Raw genomic sequence first — 21924 nt, forward strand, 5'->3', positions numbered from 1 at the left:
AGACAGATCCTGCCGGGCTATTCATTAGGCCGTGCCCGCCAACTTGCAAACATTTACCGGTTACATGTGGGTCAGAGATAAGCAGCTACCTGACGGCTCTGTGAGAAGAGTTATCTGAGTATCTGTACGAAAATACTCACCAGTCGAGGAGTGACAGAGGCGACAGCCGTCAGAGGTCAAGTCACGCCAAGAAATGCTGCCTGTAGGGGGCAGTGTCTTCTTTACACCAGCCTGCAGAAATGCCACAGTTGTGACCAGAGGGATGCAATACAGAGTGACGTGATTGTACATTAACCACAATTCCAAATTATATTATTAACATGAAATCCAGATTCCTTCATTATACATTATAATAAATAACAATATAATCAATTATAAATGTAAATTATGAATATATGACAATCAAAATGAATTTAATAACTTAAAATGATAAAATATGTAATTACAATATAACAATTATATAATTAGTTTGGAAACCGGAATAAAAATATCTTCAGTCGGAGATTGGTCATTATAATTCTATAAAAAAAATACAATTAAATAATGATAACAATAAAATTGTCCGGCTGAGATTCTCATCACTTCCGTCTCAGAGGCATAAGCCAATAGGAAGAGTCCAAGCCGTGAGGCGGTAAAAGGAAAGCGGAAGTGTGACTCGAAAGCAAAACAAAACGAGACTAGCGACACGTCGACCGAGCAAAGCGGTAACGACCCGAGCCGATAAAGTCTTTCCCGGTGTAATTCTCGCCCTTCTAGTCAGTCCGCTGGATTGAAGGCACTTCCGGTTCCTCCTGATGGCGTCGGCGGCGGCAGGCGACGGCTCGCTGCTGGCCACGGAGCGCTACGGAAGCGCCGAGAGGTGGCGCTACTACAGCAGGGAGGGAGGGATGGAGAGGAGGAGGGAGGGAGGGGAGGGGCAGCAGCAGAGGGGGAATTCTCTGGTCGGGGCGTTCAAGGTGGGTTTTCTTTAAAAAAAAAAACAAAAAAAAAAAACACGTGACTGCCGGGGACCAATCCCGCACCAGAGTCATGTTTGCGTGTTTTGTGTTTGCTTGTTGTCTCGGCAGAGTGTGTTTCTGCCTCAAGGCTACCCGGACAGCGTCAGCCCGGACTACCTGCACTACCAGCTGTGGGACACGGCGCAGGTAGGGCAGCAGTGACGTCATCACGTCCCTACTTCCTCTTCACCTTCACTCCATCACCTCCTATCTCTCTGTGATTTCTCCCTCCATCTTTGTTCTCACTCCTCGTCCTCCACCTCCACCGTCTCTTCCTCCTCACTGCTCCTCCTCCCCCGTCACTACTCCTCCTCCTCCTCACTCCTCCTCCTCCACCTCCACCGTCTCTTCCTCCTCACTCCTCCTCCTCCCCCGTCACTACTCCTCCTCCTCCTCACTCCTCCTCCTCCACCTCAACCGTCTCTTCCTCCTCACTGCTCCTCCTCCTCCACCGTCTCTTCCTCCTCACTGCTCCTCCTCCTCCTCCACCTCCACCGTCTCTTCCTCCTCACTCCTCCTCCTCCTCTGCCTCCACCGTCTCTTCCTCCTCACTGCTCCTCCTCCCCCGTCACTACTCCTCCTCCTCCTCACTCCTCCTCCTCCACCTCCACCGTCTCCTCCTCCTCCACCTCCACCGTCTCTCCCTCCTCCTCCTCCTCCACCTCCACCGTCTCCTCCTCCTCACTCCTCCACCTCCACCGTCTCCTCCTCCTCCACCTCCACCGTCTCTTCCTCCTCCTCCTCCACCTCCTCTGTCACTCCTCCACCTCCTCCATCTCTCCTGCTCAGGCCTTCTCCAGCTCTCTCTCGGGGACTTTAGCCACCCAGGCCTCCCTGAGAGGTGCTGGTGTCGGGGACCAGGAGGCCACGGTTGCTGCGGCGACCATCACCTGGCTGCTGAGAGGTGAAGTTCTGCCGTCTGCCGTTTGCAACCACGTTGCCGTGACACCTTGTATGCAACAACAACAACAACAACAACAACAACAACCATGTGCTGGTTTCTGCTGCAGATGGAACCGGGATGCTGGGCCGGATCGTCTTTGCCTGGTGGAAAGGGTACGATCATCTCCTCCTCCGCCTGCTCCTCCTCCTCCTCCTCCATCTCCTTCCTCCTCATCATGTTGTTTTAATCTTCCTCCAGGATTAAACTGGACTCGGAGGCCAAAAAGTGGAGGTGCAGGAAGTACAGGACTAAAGGCTGTGGTTCTGGATGTTCCCCAGCTGATGGACTCCATGCTGTGTTCCTGTCTCCCTCTCAGACTCTTTGCCGATGTTCTCAACGACATGGCCATGTTCATGGAGATCCTGGCTCCCTACTTCCCGCCGTTCTACACCCTGATCGTCTGCACCGCCGGCGTGTTTAAGGTCAACAAACAACAACAACAACAACAACAACAAAAAATCAAAAATCAAATTCCTGAATTCTTGGTGGCCTTTGACCCCAATCAGAACTTGTGCTCTCATCCAGGCCCTCGTTGGAGTGGCAGGCGGCGCCACCAGGGCGGCGCTCACCGTCCATCAGGCTCGCAGAGACAACCTGGCCGACATCTCAGCCAAGGACGGCAGTCAGGTAGCAGCGTGTTCTGCAGCGTGTTCTGCTGTGTTCTGCTGTGTTCTGCTGTGTTCTGCTGTGTTGTATCAAAGGCAGAAAATCCCTAAGAAAAAACAGTTTTATATTCTCAGCGTGACGTCAGACAGAAGCCGAAAGCTCTTGTTGGCGCCTGCACTGCCATATGTTGCCCTGCGGTTGTGGCCCAGACCGCCCTGATGTCACTTCCTGTTGCCGTGTCATGTGACTGTTTCCCACCAGGAGACCCTGGTGAACCTGGCCGGCCTGCTGCTCAGTTTGCTCCTCATCCCGCTGGTCACCGACAACCCGCCGTAAGGTCGCCGACCTCCGACAGTGTTTTTGAAAACCTGTCGCTCGCTCACCGTCCCCCCCCCCGCCCCCCTCCCTCTCCAGACTGACCCTCGGCCTCTTCTTCCTCTTCACCGTCCTCCACCTCTTCTCCAACTACAAGGCGGTCAGCTCGGTCGTCATGGAGACGCTCAACGAGTCGCGCCTCTCCATCGTGCTGCGGCACTACCTGAGGGACGGCCGCGTCCTCACGCCGCCAGAGGCCAATCAGAGGGAGCCAGTGTTCTTTGGTGGGAAGAGCTTGTCTCATTATTATCTATCGTGACGCGAAGCAACACATTTAATGTGATTTTTGTTTTTGCTTTTGGTTTTGCTTTCTGAAGAGTTCAAGAAATCTGTGGCGGTCAAACTCGGTGTGAGACTACAGGAGGTCGTCCAAAGGTCACCTCATGCAACAACAACAACAACAACAACAACAGCAGCAGCGCAACATTTTGCATCAAGACTGAAGCACAAGTACCTGTGATCATGAAAGCTGCAGGTGTTTATGACCTGTGTGGTGTCACTTGCAGCCGCGAGGAGCTGAGTCTGGCTCTGAGGAGACACCACCAGCCCTTCCTGCTCGGGGTGAAAAACGGTGCGTCGCCTCACAACTTCCTCAGCGCCAGACCACGCCGTGGCGCTGATGTCGGTTCTGCTCTCCTCTCGGCTCTGCAGGGTGCGTGTGTGTGTGTTTGGGATCGACGGCATCCGTCCACGATGAGATCCGAGCAGCGTGTCAGGCGCTGTGGATCAGCAGCGCGCTGACGTCCAGGACGCCTGGTGGTCCGCAGCACAGTGAGCCACACACACGTCTGGTATCGCTTGGTTTGCTCATGCTGCTGAAGAAAGGGGGAGGCGCTGGTCGACTGTTCTACAAGACATGCTTTTATTTTTTTGTGCAGGTCACTGGGAGCTGGTGCATGAGAGTCATCAGCTCATGGACTCGACCTTTGCCACTTTTCTCAAGGGTGAATTTGCACACTTTTGCTGCAGCTGATAAAGCAACACGTTGAGTGTTTTTTTTCTTTTTCTTTTCCCACTTCATTGGTGTAACTGTGTGCAGGTCTGGAGGCCGCAGGATGGGACCTGCGGCGCACTCTGCTGGACTGGGACGAGTGGAGGGTGGACTGGAAGACAAAGCACAACTAGACCGCAGAGTTGCATGTTGACATTTGACATCAAGTTTGTCTTGTCATGTTCAACAAAACAATGTGTAATAAATGTTTACGTCATTAGTTGTTGTCTGAGCAACGTCTGTATGTGTGAAGTGTTTAATTTGTCCTGTGATATATACATTTATCATCACTGCTGTTAAAATGGTACATTTTTAAAGTTAGAAAATGTTCCCGTTTTCCCCGACAGAATTAACAACAACAAAAAAAAACACAAACAGAACAGTAAAATGCATACAATCTATTGTCCACGTGGCGGCGGTACGAATCCCGTTTTTAATGGAAACACCAACGAGGAAAGAATAACATCCGGTGAAATATTTCTATCAATCTTCTGTAGGAAAATCAACATCTCGATGCTGGTGGTTACATACACACACACACACACACCAGGATGAGATAAATAATAATAATAAAAATATGCAAAGTACATCGTAAACCTATTCAAGTTACATCTGCTTTTTGTACAGTTTACCAAGATAGTTTCCTTCCCTTTTTATCAAAACGTGAGGTTGTTATTTTGAAACTCCTACCGGAAGTAGCCTGTGTCGGCTGAACTTATCCTCAACAACTTTGCGAGCAAACTAAAACAATCGACGAGTTTTTAAAACTGAGCTGTGACCATTTGTGACCAAATGGGGAGGAATAAATGTGCGTACGACTGCGAGCACGCGAGCGACTCGGATGTGAAATATTTTAAGTAAGTATGAAAACAGGAACTCCCTTTGAAGAGGTGTTCATGAACCGAGCAGACAGTAACCAGCGCGTCAACATTAGCATCACATTAGCCAGCCGGTTTGTTGTTACCCACGGCAGCGCTTTGCTGCCACAATGAAAAAAAAACAAAAAACAAAAATTGCCCAGTAAAAATGTTAAAAGGTGAAACTTTCACGAGATAACGCGATAGTTTCACGCTATAACGTGAAAATTATCAACAACAACAAAAAAAAAAAAATAACGTGATACTAATATTTAGACAAATATTTTGCGGAGTGGCAAATCATACTTCTGACACGGTTTTATTTTGTTTGTATTGTTTTATTCTGGTGAGGTTATGCACGCACGAAACATTTGTTTGTTTTTGTTTGCTTGTTTGTGTGTTTGTTTGTTTGTCTGTTTGTGTGTTTGCTCTTCTCGTGGCGCCTGTCAGGTTTCCGGTGTACAACCCCAGGAGGCTGAAGAAGTGGCTGGCGAACATGAAGTGGGAGGACTGGAGCCCGAGCCGCTTCTCCGTGCTCTGCATCGACCACTTTGAGGAGCATCACATCGACCGCAGCGGCAAGTTCGTCAAGCTGCGCGAGGACGCCGTGCCCACCGTCTTCTCAGCGCCGGGTGACGCAGAGCAGCGGAAGGTGCGAGCTCAGCCAAGCAGCATCTCCACTGACGAGACGCCCACAGGGTTTCATCAGATCCTCCCCGTTTGTCTCACGCAGGCTTCCAGCGAACAGAGAAGGAGATCCAAGGTAAGGGGGGACCGGGCTGAGTCGCTTCTGTTCACACTGAAGGGATTGGAAGATGAACTGTGACCTGTGTGACCTTGACGCAGGCTGATAAAGGCCTGCCGAGCAGCTCCGCTGCAGCCAAGAAGAAGAACCCCAGCTGTGATGAGTGGACGCCGTCGTCAGAAGACACAGGGTGCCTTTCTTTCTGTCCCACATCGCTGACACGAAGCTCTTTTTAGCCAGAGGTGACTTCCTGTTTCCTGTTTCTTCTTCTCGTGTTACATTCAGGGACAAGTGGAGGATTATCATCGACACCAATCTCATGAAGATCGACTCTTTTCCACATTTCTTCCATGGAGATTACTGTGCCACTCAGGTCCGAGGGGTCAGATTATCCTTTAAAAACATTAAAAATCAGATTCAGGATGAATTTCATTCCTGGAAAATAAAACGCAGGCCTGTGAGTCACGTGTTTCTCGTTGTTCATTTGTTTGTGTTGCAGGACATCGTTTGGGCTCCGGACTCGGACGTCAGTGTGAGTCATCAACACAACGCAACACGACACGATACCTCGTCGGTATCTGGACCAACACTCATTAATAAAGAGTTCTTGTGTTCCTCCACAGAGGGAGCTTGAGGACCCCGAGAAGGTTCTGGAGGTGGGTGACAGCGCCACCTAGAGGCCACGTGAGTGACCACAGCTGCGGTCTCATCACGCTGTGACCTGGCGGCAGGTGACGGAGGCGTGGCAGTGGCTGGGCCTGGACATGCGGGGCCCACTGAGTGGCACCGCCGCTGGGAACCGCTACGTCCTCACCGTGACGGACCTGTTCTCCCAGTGGGTGGAGTCAGTGGCCCTGGAGGCGTGTCTGCCGTCGCTGGTGGCCCAGCACCTCGCCGACATCATCCAGCACTTTGGCTTCCCCGTCCGCATCCTGTCCAGGCTGCCGCGGGATGCAGTGGACCAGGTGGGCGGGGCTACAGGGCTCTGGTGGGGAGGGGGGGGACCTGAGTTCCGAACAGGAAGTGGATTCGCTGTTGTTGTTGTTGTTGTTGCAGATCAACTCCAGACTGAAGCAGCAACTCAAGATCTCCATCGACCTCGTCGTCCATCACTGGCAGACGGACACTGCAGACGGCAGCACGCAGCAGCTGCTCAACAGGTGTGTGTGTGTGTGTGTGTGTGTGTGTGTGTGTGTGTGTGTGTGTGTGTGTGTGTGTGTGTGTGTGTGTGTGTGTGTGTGTGTAATTTTACAGTAGAAAGTCTTGAATGAATTCAGTTTCTGCCGGAGGATCAGAGTTGAATGCACAGACGTTGTGTGTGGCGCCGCTCTGCCCCGCCCCCTGCAGGATGGTGAGTGAATTGTCGGAGGGTCACGCCGCCGACTGGGACGTCTTCCTGCCCGCCAGGGTGTTCGCACTGTGCTTCCAGGAGCGGCCAGCTGGTGGCGGCGGTGGGCAGCGGCCCTTCAGCCTGCTCTGCTGCTCTGGACTGCAGCCTGTCCGTCAACCCAGAGGCCTGCAGGTGGGTCCCGCCCCCTAGCTCCCTCCCTTCCTCTCCCCCCGCCTAGGTGAGGTGGCCTCTTCCACTCACCTGCTCTCTCTCCCCAGTTAACAGACTCAGAGATCCAGGAGAGCCTCCTAGTGGTCAGATCCAAAGTCCCCCGTTGAGTGTGTGAGTAGTCGAACGTCTTTTGTACTTCCGTCACCTCTCGACGCTCGCGTGTGTCGCTTCACTGTCGATCCATTTAACCCGGACTCGCTTCAAGGTAAAGAAAATCCAACCAGAACCTGAAATCAACTGATTGATTTTTCCTGATTTTGTGGAGAAAACAACTTAAAAACAAACTTAAATAACCAAAGGATCGCCTTTCAAAATAAAATCCTTCCTCTTGAAATTATCATTTTAATTGAAGGAAAACCAACTTGTAAGATTGTCCTTACTGGCGCCCTCTTCAGGTGCGACTTGTGTCTGATTCTCCTGTTTGTCTTCTTAGGTGTGAATTGTTTCTGGGAGAAACCAAAGTGGATGGAAGCTTTGATGGAAGCATCTTGAGGAGGACAAGCCGTTCCTGACCAGGAACCCACGGACCATGTGACCCTGGGCCCAGTCACCACGCTGCCTTCACTGCAGCGTTCCAACTGTCAGGCTCACTCTCTGCGATTGGATGGAAAGTCTTGAGAGGCGGAGCCTGAATAGTTGCGTTTCTTCCGCAGCTGCAGGTCGGCTGTTGTGTGCTGATTTGTGTAACGTTGTGTGTTTTGGCCGAACATGTGCAAATATTTTTTTTATTCTATGTTTACTTTCGTCACCAGAAAAGGTGCTACTGCCACCTGCTGGTTGACTCTAGAGTTGCTTTGACCTGAAAAATCGTTCACTGTACTCTGTGTAAAATGATGGCAATAAAACAAGACGCATTTAAAAAATATTAATGTGTTTGACCTCAACAGTCATAGAGACAAAGCGGGAACCAATAGTGATGAGATAAAAGTGGGTCGATTATCTTCATTATGTCTTTGTTTTCTTTTTCCAAAAACCTTTGTCTTGAAAAAAGAGACGACAAAACTATGGGATTAAAGTGTACTTCTTTAGAGAACAAAGGAAATGCCAAGAGATAAAAGTCAAAGGAGGCGTAAAACTGGTTTTAAATTGTCGGTTAGAATCAACCGCCGCTTTGATTGTGAGCCGTGGAACAACTGGCACGTTTCACGTTGGTTTTCATTATCGATCTCACGCGAGGAGATACTAAGGGACCCGATAACTGACGCGTTATCGCCGCGAGCGGCAACACTTACACTCACACTAACATGTGCAAGAAAGAGCAAGAGTCCGCCAGCCAAGCCAACCCGGCCGACTCGGAGGAAACGGTGCCCCCTGTGGTGGGTCTGGTGAGTGACGCTCCACCGGGTTCCATCCATTGGAGGAATCTGCAGTGGCTTCATAGGCAGAACCAGAACCTTCTTTACTCAGTTCCTCCCCATGCGTGTTCTCTCCACTCGTCTCCTCAACTCATCCTCTTTCCACACAATTTACTTTCCGACTCTTTTGTCTTTTTTTTCTCCACCTGGTTGCTATGATTCGATACTTACGAACTCAATATTCCCATTTTTAACGCAGGCGGCAGTCTGCCAGCCAGACTACTAAACCCCCTGCCCCCCCACCACTCCGAATCTCAGATTACCTTTGCCGTGAACGTGCAGTTACACCCCTTCGGCCAGGCGTGTCGCTGTTGCGCCAGTGCAACACAGTATTTCCCCTCACTGCACAAAACAACCGCAAGAAATGGTGAGTGCGGAGACGCCGACTCGGCTCTCAATTAAAACACTTGTCAACCGGTGAAAACGCAACTTTATCGAACCGGCTCCTTTCGTGACGGGGGCGCTGAAGGCCTCGCTGTCGGCACTCGAGACGAGTTGGTTGCGGGAAAAGCGTCACGTCGCGGTGCGGGTGTCTTTGTTTAGCTGCCGCCGCCGCTGCCAGTCGGAGGTGTTAGCTTCCCTGCTAGCGGGTTAGCCTCGGTGCTGCTGGCGAGCCGTTGCTACCGAGGCGGTGTCGCTATCAAAGAGCCCTCGGGCCGGTGGATTAAAGAGCGAACCCAGTGTCGTGATGGCGGACGGCTGACACTTTAACCTAGGAACTTTGCGCTGGATGTGGCGGCTAACTGCGGGCGGCTAAGTCGCTAAAGTTGTTGGTGGCTGTCGGTAGCTCGGCTCATGTTAAAATGAATCGGTCGAAATGGTGGATTTTGAACTAATCGTCACAGTGCCAATGATTCCACCGTGTATATTTATGTCAAGTGACAACAGGGGGCAACAGCCGCAGCGAGTTGTGCGGTGTTTTGGGGGGGCTACGGAGCTAGTGGAGCTAGCAGTCGCTGTAGCATCGAAACTAGCAGCAGCAGCAGCAGCAGCAGCAGCTGCTGCATCATGGCTCTTTAAACCGCTGCGGTGCTGCTGCATGTCTGTCTGTGCTGGGGGGCCAGTCTGGCTTCTCACTGACCGACTGACTGACTGACTGGTTTCTCGCGCTGGAGTCTCTGCGCGGTTCTAGTTTACACCTTGCAACCGCCGGTTGTACCTATTGATTGTTGACGTGAGAGCGCAGCGTCAGAGAGCTCAGCTGCTTTCTGACACGATGTCCATGTGAGTGATTGTTGGAAGCAGCACGCAAGCAGAATGTTGTTGTTGTTTTGTGTTTTTTTTTGATAAGTGACATCCTTTGTTGTTTCTTCACTGAAAAGAAAACGTGCTGAGACGTGTTTTGCGATGGCAAAAATAATGTTGCGCTTCAGTTTGGCTTAGATTTCGACAAAGTACATTTTCGATTTGCATGCAGGTGTTTTCATTGAATGGTGTTCAGGTCAGGAGGATGGAGGTACAGTACATTTTGCGATAAATCTGCGTTTTGATGTTGTTTGCTGTCAAGAGCTGCGTTTCCAATACCCCTAGCATTGCGCAAACCCCCGAAATATCGCAATAAATATTGGTAATGGAAACACCTGAACGTGGAAAAGTGTAACACTCGTGCTTGACAGCAAACAAACGGAAAGCAACAAAAGCAAACATAATTCTCGTAAAGTTCTCGGGACGAGATCTGGCAGCTATTGACTGATATTGTATATATTGAAACTGAGACTGATATTTCATATTGAAACGATACGCTACACACTTTCTCTGACTTCCACAGCGAGAGCTCATCCCCTCCCCCGCCCCCCAGGTGACTTTTGTTTCCCTCTCGTTGCCTCTCCAGGATGTGTTTCTTATGATCCGACGTCATAAGACGACCATCTTCACCGATGCCAAAGAGTCGACCACCGTCTATGAGCTGAAGCGCATCGTGGAGGGCATCCTGAAAAGGCCGCCCGAGGAGCAGATCCTCTACAAGGTAGCAGCCGGATGTTCATGGTCAACTAGTGGTACAAAAACGCCTCAATATTGAATCATATCATAAGTCTTGGTGTCGTGTCTGTTTCACTTCTCTCAAACTGTAGACTGTCTGTGTTTGCTGCACCAACAGTGAAGTGACCTGATGATTGTTCAGCCGCGCGTTTGTCAATGTGATGTGGATGGAAACTAATTGCTGAAATAATTGATCGAATTTCAAGAAGCTGAAGTGAATTTTGTTTAATGTTGTGTGTCTGTCTGACTGTCTGTTTGACTGACTGACTGTCTAACTGTCTGTCTGTCTGGCTGTTTGTCTGATTGTCTGTCTGGCTGACTGTCTGTCGGTCTGTCTAACTGGCTGTTTGTCTGTCTGATTGACTGACTGGCTGGCTGGCTGTCTGTCTGACTGACTGACTGACTGACTGACTGACTGACTGTCTGTCTGTCTGTCTGACTGACTGTCTGTGTGTGGACCCCCCCCAGGATGACGTGATGCTGAGCGACACACAGACTTTGGGAAACTGCGGCTTCACCAACCAGACGGCTCGCCCTCAGGCTCCGGCCACCGTCGGATTGGCTTTCCGTACTAGCGGTAAGTTTTCACACCGGTCGCTCGCTCTCGCCCCCCTGTGGTCACGGTCCGCTCTCCTAACCCCACCCCCCACCCCCTCTCAGATGATTCTTTTGAGCAGCTGAGGATCGAGGCGTTCTCCACTCCCCCGGAGCTCCCAGACGTCATGAAGCCCCAGGACTCCAGCAGCACAGCCAATGAGCAGGCCGTACAGTGAGGGCGGGGCCACGGGGCAGGGTGGGGTGGGGGTGCTGGAGGGAAGAGGCAGGGGGTGGGGCTGGATTTTAGAGGGAGGCGACACCTCGGCTGGTGAGCTGAAACTGGCTGAGGTGCAGATCTTCTTCAGAAAAAAAAAAAACAACCGTAAGAAACAAAACAGGTCATTCTTGTTGTAAGTTGAGGGGCGGGGCTTCACGCTGGGGAACGCATGCCAGAAATTTTTTTTTTCCTTTCTTTTGTTTTTTGAGAACAGTACAAATTGACCCAAGCCCCTCCAGAGAAAGCTAGCGGACTCTTGTCTCGACACTGTCAAGTCAGCAGGGGGCGCTCTCCCCCCGGCTGATCACAGAAGCCCACCTCGTATTTAATTCACGCAACTCTTCTCAGCAGGAGGCTTCCGGGGCTCTGGTTTACCGTCCCGCTGGCTTTCCTACTCTGCGCTGGTTTCAACAGGTGTGAGTCGGCCGGGTCTGACCTTTTTCCAGGCTTTTCTGTCGTTGTGCGTTTCCTTTATTAATAAACTCAGACTGGGATCCGGCCCGGTCGGGGCCACCCGCCTCGGATCCGCGTCACCGCGACCGTAGTTTTTGGAGTTTGTGCGTTTATAAGTTACTGTCTGTGTTTCACATTATTTTCTGCATTGACATGGAACTCGTTTTGGAAGTAGATTCTCCCGGCAGAATGTTTGGCTCAGCTACTTTTTTTCTCGGCAAAAGTCGTGGCTTCCGAAAACACCAAAAATCCACCTTTTCTATTGGACGTCGGGACAAACGCTCGTTGCTCGGCTTCTCGGACAAAAAGACACGCGAAAAATAAGACTCTTCACGTTCAAATTTTGAGGAAAGTGTAACATTGATGTAAAATATAAATACAGTTTAAAATGAAAGGAGATTGTTGAATGGAGGTGATGCTGTGTAAAGATGGAACATGTTTGAAGTTGCATTAAAACAACAATTTTTCCATCCTCGTCGTCTGCCGTTGCTTCACACCTTTGGCCACAGTGATTATTGACAAGCAGCCATTAAGAGGAAACACAATTACAATTACATTGTTTTGTTTTTTTTCAAAGGGAATCTGTTTTTCCTTTTATAATTCTCGTCAAAACAGTCCAATCACAGCTTTCACAAAGTTTCTTTTATCTTTACAAAACAATTGATTTTGGAGAAGTGTTTTTTTTTTCAGCACAGAAATCTTTAAAAAAAAACAAAAAAAACAACAGAACTGAAAGAAAGTATTGGAGGGAAAACCCACAGGATGTGATTTCACTGATGTACACTACCAGTCATAAGTTTGGACACATGGTAAATTTTTTTCTTTACAACTTTCTGCACTGCAGATAGACGCTGAAGACATCAAATATATGAGCGAGATATACAGTGTGTCATTATGCAGCAAAGAAAAACACCTTCAGTAACTCTAAATATGCTTTTTGTGAAAGGCGGCTATTTTGAAGAATTTCAAAATAAAACCCGTTTGAGTTATTTGACATTTTTGTTTCCTCCATAATTTCCACGTGTGTTCATACGCAGTTTTGATGCCTTCAGTGAGAACGTGCAATGTCAACACTGATGAGCATGAAAGAAAAGACATTCAGTTGACAGGCTGGGTCCAAACTGTTGACTGCTGCTGTATTTTCTGCTCGTACCAAACATGATTAGCCCGTGCGAAGCGGACCGTTGTGATCGTACATGCTTTTCCCTACGGTGCCTGAATGCAGCACTGCTCAGCCGGCTGCCTAGCTTTAGCATGTGATGCTAACAACAACTAGTTGCCGCTTGGAGCTCCGCGGAGACCCGGCTCAAGACTCTCTGGGTCTGGACCACGGTTCCGGTTCGGATGGAGGCCGGGGAGTGCGTCCTGCCGGCGGCCCGGGCCGTGCTGGAGCTGCTGGAGCGGGAGTGGCAGCCGCTGTCCCCGGGCGAGCTGGAGCTGCGGCTGGACCAGGCGGTGGAGGAGAGCCTGGAGGCCGAGCTGGTGTCCGGCCTGCAGGCTCGGCCTCCTCCCGCCTGCTGCTGGCTCCAGGAGGGACCGCACGACCGAGAGGCCGCGCTGCTGGGTCGAGCCTCCCCGGCGGCAGCCGCCGCCTCCTGCAGGACCCCGGTGGAAGAAGGGACGCCGGAAGTCCGGGACAGGCAGCAGGATGCGGGAGCCGCGGCTGTTCAGGTACCGTTCCGAGTTCCGCTGACCCGGAAAGTCACGTGTAGTAATAATAATAATGATAATAATAATAATAATAATAATAATAATAATAATAATAATAATGTAGTCAAATTAACTAAAAGTAAAACTCTAAACACCCTGGTGGGGCTTCAAAGACACTCACTTGGTTGCAACATTGCTTCATTTAACATTGACATTAATGCAACGTGTTTTCTACACATCCCATGATATTTCTTTCCTCCTATGAGGCAAGTCATTGAAACACACCACCCGTCTGCTGCTGCTGCTCCGGCCCCTCTGTCACATTTTAGAAGCCATTGTGGCCCCACCAGTCAAACAGTTTGACCACCACACTGTTATTTCTCCCTCGCCTCCCTCCAGCGAATCACAGAGCTGCTCCAGTCCTCTGAGTCCAGGGCTCGGCTGGCCGGACGGGCCCGTCTGTCCTTGTCCCAGACCATCCGGCTGTCCCTCACCCTGCTCGGCCAGCGCCTCAGCTACCGCTCCGTGTCCCGCCGCTTCCACCTGGAGAAAGGAAACATCCACCGGATCTTCTTCTCCTTCTGCCAGCGGCTCAGCGCCCTGGAGGAGGTTCTGGTCCGCCTGCCTGCTGGTCCGTCTACCGCCGACTCACTCGCTCCACACATTCCCTCAGTGGCACCGTCTCAATGCTGTCCGTCCCTCCTGTCCTCCAGGCCCAGAGGCTGCGGACACCCTGGTTCCTCTCTGGAGGAGTGAGAAGCAGCAGCAGCAGCAGCAGCAGCAGCAGGACGCCGTGCCCACCGTACTGGGAGTGCTGGGACACACACGCATCCCCATTCGCCCCCCAGTTGGCAAGCAGTCAGAGGAGGCAAAAGTATGTTAGCAAAGTAAAGTACAGGTACCTGATACTTGAGTACAGTAACAGAGTACTTGTTGCTCCCCACCTGCAGAGTGCGGTGGCCGAGGCCAAGCGGCCCAGGAGGGAGGCTCCTCGCCGGGACTCGTGTCTCCACCTCCAGCTGCTGTGTGACCGCCGGGGCCGGTTCCTGCACTGCAGGGTCAGCAGGGCGTCGGACCCGGACCCGGACCCAGGCGGCGCTCTGAGGGACAAACTCAGGCAGCTGTCGGCGCCACCGGGCTGCTGGATCGTGGCTCCGGCCGGGTTCCCGCTCGGCGCTCACGTTCTGACGCCGTACCGCGAGGCCGGAGGAGAGAGGGAGCAGCTCTTCAACCAGAAGCTGGCGGAGCACCAGCAGGTCCTGCGTCAGGCCGTGGCCCACCTGAAGGCCCGCTTCCCTCGCCTCCGCTACCTGGACGTGGGGAACTACAGCCGGGCGCGGGCCGTGGTTCTGGCCGCCTGCGTGCTGCACAACGTCCTGCTGGACCTGGGACAGGAAGTCCATGGAGAGGTGGAGGAGCAACAGGAGGAGGAGGAGGAGGAAGACACGGGTGGAGGAGGTGGTGACGGCAGTGAGGACGAGCAAGCGGCACAAAGACGTGATGAAGTTTCTGAACTGCTGTTTCGAGCTTTGACAGCTGATTGAATTTTTAATGTGTTTTTTTCGTCTCTGCTCCTTCTCCATGACCAGCAGCACTGAGATGGACCACATCACGTGTTCATAATAAAAATGTCAATGTTCAGTTATTACTGACTGGCTGAGACAGGGAGACAAAAGACAAGAGTTTATATTTTTTTATTTCAAAAAACAATGTAAACCTAAAAATAAAACTTGTGTTCATCTGAGAGCGATGAGCAGAAGCAGGTGATGCAACATCATCGCCTCCCTCAATGTTTATTCATGAAACTCTGCTTGTTGAAGAGTTTTAAAGAATCTGCAGTGCACAGTGTGGCCACCAGAGGGTGCAAACGTCCATCCAGGAACTGGAGCCTGTCCCAGGGGTCTCCGGGTCGCTAGTTTCAGACCCTCCATGAGGTCATCGCGCAGCGTCCTGGTAAAGTTCTCAGCCAGAAGGAGGCGCTGCTACGGGCTGTCCCTGGCTGTGTGCAGGCTGTTCTTCTGGGCCAGGCTGGAGATGGCCTGGGCCAGGTTGTTGATGGCCTCGATCTTCCTCTCCTCCAGGGCCTTCTGCTGGGCCCACATGTTGAGCTTCCTCTCCTGCAGCTCCAGGTACAGCTGCAGGACGTCCTGCGGGGGCCTGGCGGTGCAGGTGGAGGTGGTGGAGGTGACGGCAGGCGTGGGCAGGATGGGGGTGAACCTCTTGCTGGCCATGGCCCTGCCCACTCTGGTGCCGCTGAGCCGGCTCCTCCGCTGGGCCTCCAGCTCCTCCCGGGTTCTGCCCAGGACCTGGTGCATGGCCTTGAAGAACTCCCAGTGGACGCTGGCGGCGCCGAGCCTCTTGGCCCGCTCGCTGTTCTTCCTGTAGGTGGCCAACATGTTCCTCCACTTGAGGTCACACTCGTAGGCCTTCACCGCCACCACCGCCGCCGACCCGGACTCGCTCAGTTTGCTGTTGACCTTCTCAGCCACCATCTCCCACAGCTTCTTCTTCTTGCACACCGGCTGCTCAAAGTCCTGGTCCATGTCCAGCCGGGTGTGGACCAGGTGCCAGGTGGCCTGCAGCGTCCACACAAACTCTGGAGGGACCGCAGAAGAAAACACGAGTCTTCAGTGAGACAATGGGGGAGCTGTTGAAGGTTTAAACCAGTTCAAAGAAGATCCGCTTCTTTTATCTGATTTGAATTGAATGAATCCGTGTTGCCGCTTGAACGAAGTGCTGCAGCGCCCCCGTCAGGCTTCCCCTGCATACTGCAATACAGATGAAAGCTGCCCACAAGAAGACTGCGCTTAAACTCACCCGCTTTGGTCTTCTCGGTGTCCGCGACGAACGCGGCCTTGTCCTTCCCCTCCACTTCCGCACTCTGGATCACTATTGTTTCCATCACTTCCATGACGTCGACCCCCAGCTCGACCTCGAGCCGCGTCGGCCTGTTTGGTTAACTATCGCGGATTTTAACAACCTCTCGGTGGAACCGATGAACGTTCTCGTTCGGAGTAGATCGATGACAATAACAACGCCACTCAGCATTTCGGGAATTGTAGTCCGTTTGCGGGCAATACACCGGGCTCCCCAGCTGTCTGAGGCACCGAGCCGAACTACAATCCCAGAACACATCGAAGCCGCTTGGACGGGGTGGTGCCTGTGGCCTCACGGGAAACGTAGTTTGAGAGGTGGCAGGAAGTTGGTGAGCCGAAAGCAGAGGGCCACTGCATCAGGACTACAAGTCCCAAGCACACCGCGGCGGACCCGCCCCTTCAAGTCCCAGTTCCCGCACTCTCCCGCCCCTGTTTTCTTATTTGGCTAAAGATGGCGTTAGCGGCTAGCACAGGCGATTGAATTTTGTTTCGCCGAAACTACGCGGCCTCTGGCCGAAACACACGGCTCACCCGGGGCTCGAATTCGCTACGTGATGTGCAAAATATGTGACGTCGCGCAAATACACGAACACGACGCAGAGCGACGCCGACTCGGCCTTCGCACGATGTAGGCCATTTTCGCAGGGAGTGGACCGGGGCTGCTGAAACTCCATTACCCATCAGGGAGTGCGGTGTCAGGTGGTACAGCTTTTCCTGTTTTATGGTACCTGTAGTTTCCTGAGCGCGGAAGCGACTTTTGAAACTTGAGCGAAAAAACAACAAACTCGTAGAAAGTGTAACATTTGCTGAGTAGCCAAAGCTGTAATTTCACTTTTTAAGGACCAACGTGCTGATGTGCTTTTTTTTTTGTTGTGAGAAGCTTCTAGTGATGCAACATAATTAATTATACATTAGTCCAAAATTTGGAGCAGACAAATCATGGCTACTTCACCGGGCCAAGGTGACTTGAAACGATCCCGAGGACCAGAGAGCTCTCTGACCTGGTGCCTGGCTCACCTGTCCAAGCCTGGACCTGGACCTGGACCTGGACCGGGACCAGGACCTGACTGCGGCAAGGAGTTGGACAAGAAGGGCCGGCTGTGCCAATGGCGAGCGCTTTTAGCCATCCGGACGGAGCACATCAAGGGTGACAAGGCCGGCATCACCCGCTTCAGGAGTCAGGGTGGCCTGCGCCCCCTGCTGGAGCTGCTGCGTCGGCCCCAGTGCTCCCGGAAGACCCTGGACCTGGCCCTCAGCATCCTGGCAAACTGCTGCACCGAGCCGGAGACCCGGGAGGAGGTAGGACAGCGGGAACCACCGGTCCTGACCGACCCAAACGCTCTCACCCTCAACTTGTCTGTCGTTTCAGGTCCGCAAGATGGATGGAGTGGATGTTTTAGGTTGGTGCCGATACTAAAGTACAGTTTGTCATTGCTAACTAAACACCACAAGTTTGAAATAAATAAACGTTTGATGTTGAACCACAGCGGAGATCCTGAAAAGGAACGTGGCCCTGGAGACGGTCCAGAACCGGGCGGCCCGGGCCCTGGGGAACTTGGCTATGGACCCGGAAGGTTCTACTGTTGTCCACTCGGCCGGTGGGTTGAGACCCATGCTGCCCGATCCAATTGATTCTAATCAGATTCCTTCTCAAATCTGCCTGTCCACACTTTCAGCCAGGGTCCAAGTGGGATCTGGTTCTTGTTGTTTCTGACTGTGTTCTGCCGTCGTCGTGTCCCAGGTGTGGTCCCGCTGCTCCTGGTCTGCGTGTCGCTGTCCTCGGGTCCGTCCTCACCCAGCGCCAGCGCCGCCCCTCCGAAGGAGCCCTGTCCCAAACTGGAGTGCGCCCAGTCGGCGGTGCGGGCGCTGCTCTACCTGTCGGACACTCCCCCTCACCGCCTGGCGCTGCTCACCCAGGGCGCCCTGCCGGCGCTGGCGCCGCTCCTCGCTTCCGAGTTCCCGGCGGCGCTGCGGCGGGCGGCGCTGCGGACCCTCCACGATCTGACCCGCGGCTGCGGACCCGAGTGTGCCCGCGAGGTGTCCCGCTCGGGCGCGCTGACCCAGCTGGGCGCCATGGCGGCGCCGGGCGAGGCCAACCGGGCCTTCGAGGAGCTGGCGCTCAAGACGCTGGCCAACGTGTGCTCGCAGGGCTGCCTGCGCCCCCTGGTGGGCTCGCTGGGCGTCATCGGCAGGTTTGCCCAGGAGGCCCGCAAGGAGCCGCCCAAGTCGGGTGTGTTCCTCAAGGCGCTGTGCCTGTGCTGCAAGGAGGCCGTCAACCGGGCCAAGGTGAAGGAGGGCGGCGGCCTGGAGGTGCTGACGGGCTTCCTGGCGGCCCACCGGCGCCACCCGCTGGCCCGCCTGGCCATCCTGGCCTGCGTGGACTTTGTGTTTGACGAGTCGGCCATGGAGCAGCTGCAGGAGCTGGGCCTGGTGCCGCTGCTGGTGGGCCTCCTGGTGGAGCTCGCCGGGGCGGACCAGGGCGGCGCCGACAGGCCGGACCCGGGCCCGTCGTCGCCCGTCGACCCGCTGCCCTCCTCCTGCTTCGACTCCTTCGACTTCCCTCCTCCCCCCGACGGCTGCAGGAGGGAGGAGGGGAGCCGGGAGCAGGGAGGCCTCTGCTCCTCCAGCTTCCTCAGCCTCAGGTTGGTGCAACATCTGCTGCTGCTGCTCCGTCATGGTTGTTGTTGCTCCTCATAACTCCTCCCCCCTACCCCCCCCCCCAGGTCCTGGCTGCTGTCTGAGGGTCTGATCTCCTCGGAGGGGGACCTGCTGGACTCCTCGGGGGTGGAGGGGGAGTGGGGGGGCCTCCACCTCCCTCCGTCTTCCTCCCCCCAGACCTCCTCCTCCTCCTCCCCCAACCCAGACTCCTGCTGCTCCTCCGTCAGGAACCCGTCTCCTCCTTCGGCCTCCAAGAAACCCTCCCCCTCCCCAGTCCCCACCCCTTCTCCCGGCCCCTCCCCCTCCAAGTTCTCCTCCCCCCACCGCCGGAGGCAGCGGGCGCCGTCCACCCCCTCCCTGGCCCCGGTCACCCTGGAGGCCCCGCCCCCGGCGCCCCGCCCCTACCTGCACCCCTACCACCCGGAGCCCTGGACGCCCGAGTCGCCCATCCTGCTGCTGCTGTCTCGCTTCTCGCACGCCGCCGACCCCAGCGTGGCGCTGGTGAGCTCGGGCGCCGCCGCCGGCCTGCTGCGCTACCTGAGCCTCCACCCGGAGCCCAGCGGCCGCTGCCTGCGCCTGCTGCACCGCCTCAGCTGCAACCCCAACTGCCTGCAGGCGCTGCTGCGCACCGGGGCCGCCGCACTCATCCAGCACCACCTCTGCCGGGGGGTGCCGGGCGAGGGGGTTGGGCGGCAGTCGGAGCGGGTCAGAACCAAAGTCCGACAGCTGGGTGAGAAAACATCCCGGTGTCCCCACCTGCTGGTCTGTGTGTGTGTGTGTGTGTGTGTGTGTGTGTGTGTGTGTGTGTGTGTGTGTGTGTGTGTGTGTGTCCAGAGCAGAGTGAAGCCTTTCGTCTTCGTGTCAGTGTGGAGTGAAGTGTAGCGTCCACAGGAAGTGCACCGCTGACTCCGCCCCTGACTCCGCCCCTCCTCTCTCTCCACAGGCCTCTCCCTCCTCAGCAACCTGCGGGTCCAGTGTGAGTCGGCGTTCGGCGCCGGCGTCCTGGCCCACGTCATGCTGTCTGGCTCCGACACCGAGCGCATGAACTGCACACTGTCACTGCCGCTGATCAGCAGGTGAGCGTCTGCACTCCTCCTGCTGGTGCATCTGACACCACATAGACAGACAGACAGACAGACAGACAGATAGATTCCATAGATATTCAGATAGACACTAGATACATAGATAGATAGATACTAGATAGATAGATAGATAGATAGATAGATAGATAGATACTAGATAGATAGATACTAGATAGATAGATAGACACTAGATAGACAGATAGATAGATATTTACTAGATAGATAGATAGATAGATACTAGATAGATAGACAATAAAACAGTGAAAAGTGGTTGAGTTGGTTCCTCTCAACCTTCACAAACCTTCTCGTCCTGCAGCAACAAGCCGCTGCTGAAGCGCCTCCTGGTGGACGGTGGCGGTCTGCTGCTGGCTCTGCAGCCGCTGGGCCGCGACGCCGACCAGGGAGGTGATGAAGAGGAGGAGGAGGAAGGGGAGGAGGAGCACGGCGCCGAGTGCGGCCGCCGGCTGCTCTCTGATTGGGCCGCCTCGCCTCTGTCCGGCCGGACGTCCCGCCTCCACTCGCTCTACTGCTCCCTGCTGATTGGGTGCCTGTCGGGCCTGGCCCCGCCCCCTCCCACCGTGACGCAGCTGGACAGGAAGTGTCTCGGTCTGACTCCGCCCCTTCCTGCCGCCAGTCCCGCCCCCTCCTCCCCGCCACTGTGCAAGCGCCCCCGCCTGGCCGACTCCTGTCCCTACAGCCTGGCCGCCTTCGACCTGGTGCTGCTGCTGGACGACGGGACCCGCGTGCCGGCCAGCAGGGGGCGTGTGGTCGGGGGCGGGGCGTCGGGGGGGGCGGGGGAGTCTGAGTATTTCCGAGGCCTGTTGAGCGGCAGGTTCGGAGAAGCTCGAGGCCACGAAGACATCCGCATCAGAGACGTCAGCTCCGACACGCTGCTGCCAGTGCTGCACTTCCTGCACGGCTGCCGCCTGGCCCAGGGGGGCGGGGCCAAGGGGGGCGGGGCCCCGGACCGCCTGACCCAGGGGGGCGGGCCCTGCCGGGTCCTGGACCGCCTGCTCTCCCCGATAGAGAGCCAGGAGGCGCCCTTCCAGGACTCGGCCCTCGGCCAGGCCATGGTGGGAGCCGGCCGCTTCCTGGTGCCGGACCTGCAGGGGGCGCTGGAGGAGCTGAGCGTCAGCCTCCTCCTCAACTCCAGCTGGAGCCCCGAGTCGGCCGAGGAGAACCTGGCCGCCAGGACGTCGGAGCTGGAGCTGATGGAGACCTCGGTAGGGGAGAAGGTTGCAGGAGGAGGAGGAGGAGCCTCCACCTCCAGCTCCACAGGGACTCCCCGCCTCCTCCTGGACCCGGCAGGGCCAGAAGGAGCAGGAGGAGGAGCAGGGGGAGGACAAGGAGCTCTGGCTGGGCTCCTCCCAGAGCTCTACGGCTTCTCCCAGCGCCACAACTACGCGGCGCTGGGCCGGGCCTGCCTGTCCCTGCTGCTGGCAGGCCGTGGCCACCAGGGGGAGCTGCTGCGCAGGCTGGTCAAGGAGGCGCACTGCGTGGAGGTGCTGAGGCAGGACCTCCTCAGCCTGGCTGCCGCCTCCCTCAGCTGAGAGACGCTGTCAGATCGAGACACATCAGCCAGATTTCCTTTTTTTTCCGTTGTCAGACTCACAATCTTTGTTGAATGAATTTTGTATTATTATTTTTTTTTAAATATCATTTCATTTTTTTTGCTGAAGCTGCGACTGAACTGCATTGTGCTGAGCAGGAAGTGGAGCAATGTTCAGGGCTGGAGCCTGTTGTTTATTTTGTACATAGAGATGCTATGGATGAGCACATATTAATTTATGTCATCGCTGCAAACGACTCCGTTGTGCCGCTGCGGCGCCACCTGCTGTCGTCCGACTGAAAATAACCGTTTGTTTAAACTTCAAATCCCAAAAAAGTGTCATGAAGTAAATCACCTGAAAGAAATCTATAAAATATGACCGAACCTCTGAGACGTCGGAGTCGTGTTTTATTTTGACGCTTACGATTCTC

The 21924-nt window shown here is 54.4% G+C and overlaps 7 protein-coding genes across 10 annotated transcripts in view; 5 read left to right on the top strand and 2 right to left on the bottom strand.

Annotated features, from left to right (window-relative positions):
• Positions 1-21924, bottom strand: part of cldni (claudin i) — an 82015-nt gene that overhangs the window by 18511 nt on the left and 41580 nt on the right. The window lies entirely within an intron of this gene.
• Positions 620-4108, top strand: rusf1 (RUS family member 1). Its single transcript, XM_076041430.1, has 14 exons — positions 620-956; positions 1068-1145; positions 1788-1902; positions 2009-2054; positions 2140-2172; positions 2258-2363; positions 2467-2568; positions 2809-2879; positions 2962-3146; positions 3240-3297; positions 3429-3493; positions 3574-3693; positions 3801-3866; positions 3962-4108. The coding sequence occupies exons 1-14, from the start codon at positions 795-797 to the stop codon at positions 4045-4047; spliced, it is 1293 nt and encodes a 430-aa protein (XP_075897545.1). The 5' UTR covers positions 620-794; the 3' UTR covers positions 4048-4108.
• Positions 4496-7012, top strand: LOC142898494 (uncharacterized). Of its 3 annotated transcripts, none has more exons than XM_076041437.1 (8): positions 4499-4770; positions 5221-5533; positions 5617-5705; positions 5801-5888; positions 6015-6047; positions 6139-6171; positions 6247-6675; positions 6863-7012. In XM_076041437.1, exons 1-8 carry the CDS (start codon positions 4706-4708, stop codon positions 6872-6874), a joined length of 1062 nt encoding a protein of 353 aa, XP_075897552.1. In that variant the 5' UTR covers positions 4499-4705; the 3' UTR covers positions 6875-7012. The 3 variants fall into 3 exon arrangements, with proteins under 3 accessions (XP_075897551.1, XP_075897552.1, XP_075897553.1); XM_076041438.1 differs by having other exon boundaries at positions 4500-4770; positions 6247-6480; positions 6572-7005; XM_076041436.1 differs by having other exon boundaries at positions 4496-4770; positions 6247-7005.
• Positions 8219-12150, top strand: elob (elongin B). 2 transcript variants are annotated; one of them, XM_076041440.1, is made up of 4 exons: positions 8219-8401; positions 10263-10397; positions 10880-10988; positions 11072-12150. In XM_076041440.1, exons 1-4 carry the CDS (start codon positions 8321-8323, stop codon positions 11182-11184), a joined length of 438 nt encoding a protein of 145 aa, XP_075897555.1. In that variant the 5' UTR covers positions 8219-8320; the 3' UTR covers positions 11185-12150. The 2 variants fall into 2 exon arrangements, with proteins under 2 accessions (XP_075897555.1, XP_075897557.1); XM_076041442.1 differs by lacking the exon at positions 8219-8401 and adding an exon at positions 8642-8798.
• LOC142898491 (uncharacterized) lies at positions 12287-15100 on the top strand. Its single transcript, XM_076041429.1, has 4 exons — positions 12287-13349; positions 13728-13959; positions 14042-14202; positions 14279-15100. The coding sequence occupies exons 1-4, from the start codon at positions 13023-13025 to the stop codon at positions 14870-14872; spliced, it is 1314 nt and encodes a 437-aa protein (XP_075897544.1). The 5' UTR covers positions 12287-13022; the 3' UTR covers positions 14873-15100.
• LOC142898495 (uncharacterized) lies at positions 15008-16279 on the bottom strand. The gene is made up of 2 exons (XM_076041439.1): positions 16146-16279; positions 15008-15924 (listed from the first exon to the last, which is right to left on the bottom strand). The coding sequence occupies exons 1-2, from the start codon at positions 16237-16239 to the stop codon at positions 15311-15313; spliced, it is 708 nt and encodes a 235-aa protein (XP_075897554.1). The 5' UTR covers positions 16240-16279; the 3' UTR covers positions 15008-15310.
• On the top strand, positions 16592-21884 carry armc5 (armadillo repeat containing 5). The gene is made up of 7 exons (XM_076041422.1): positions 16592-17503; positions 17574-17604; positions 17692-17802; positions 17946-18846; positions 18928-19592; positions 19806-19938; positions 20261-21884. The coding sequence occupies exons 1-7, from the start codon at positions 17144-17146 to the stop codon at positions 21492-21494; spliced, it is 3435 nt and encodes a 1144-aa protein (XP_075897537.1). The 5' UTR covers positions 16592-17143; the 3' UTR covers positions 21495-21884.

The sequence above is a fragment of the Nelusetta ayraudi genome, unplaced genomic scaffold, assembly GCF_046127955.1.
Source record: "Nelusetta ayraudi isolate G7.1 ecotype Tasmania unplaced genomic scaffold, CSIRO-AGI_Nayr_v1 ptg000067l, whole genome shotgun sequence".
Lineage (NCBI taxonomy): Eukaryota > Metazoa > Chordata > Actinopteri > Tetraodontiformes > Monacanthidae > Nelusetta > Nelusetta ayraudi.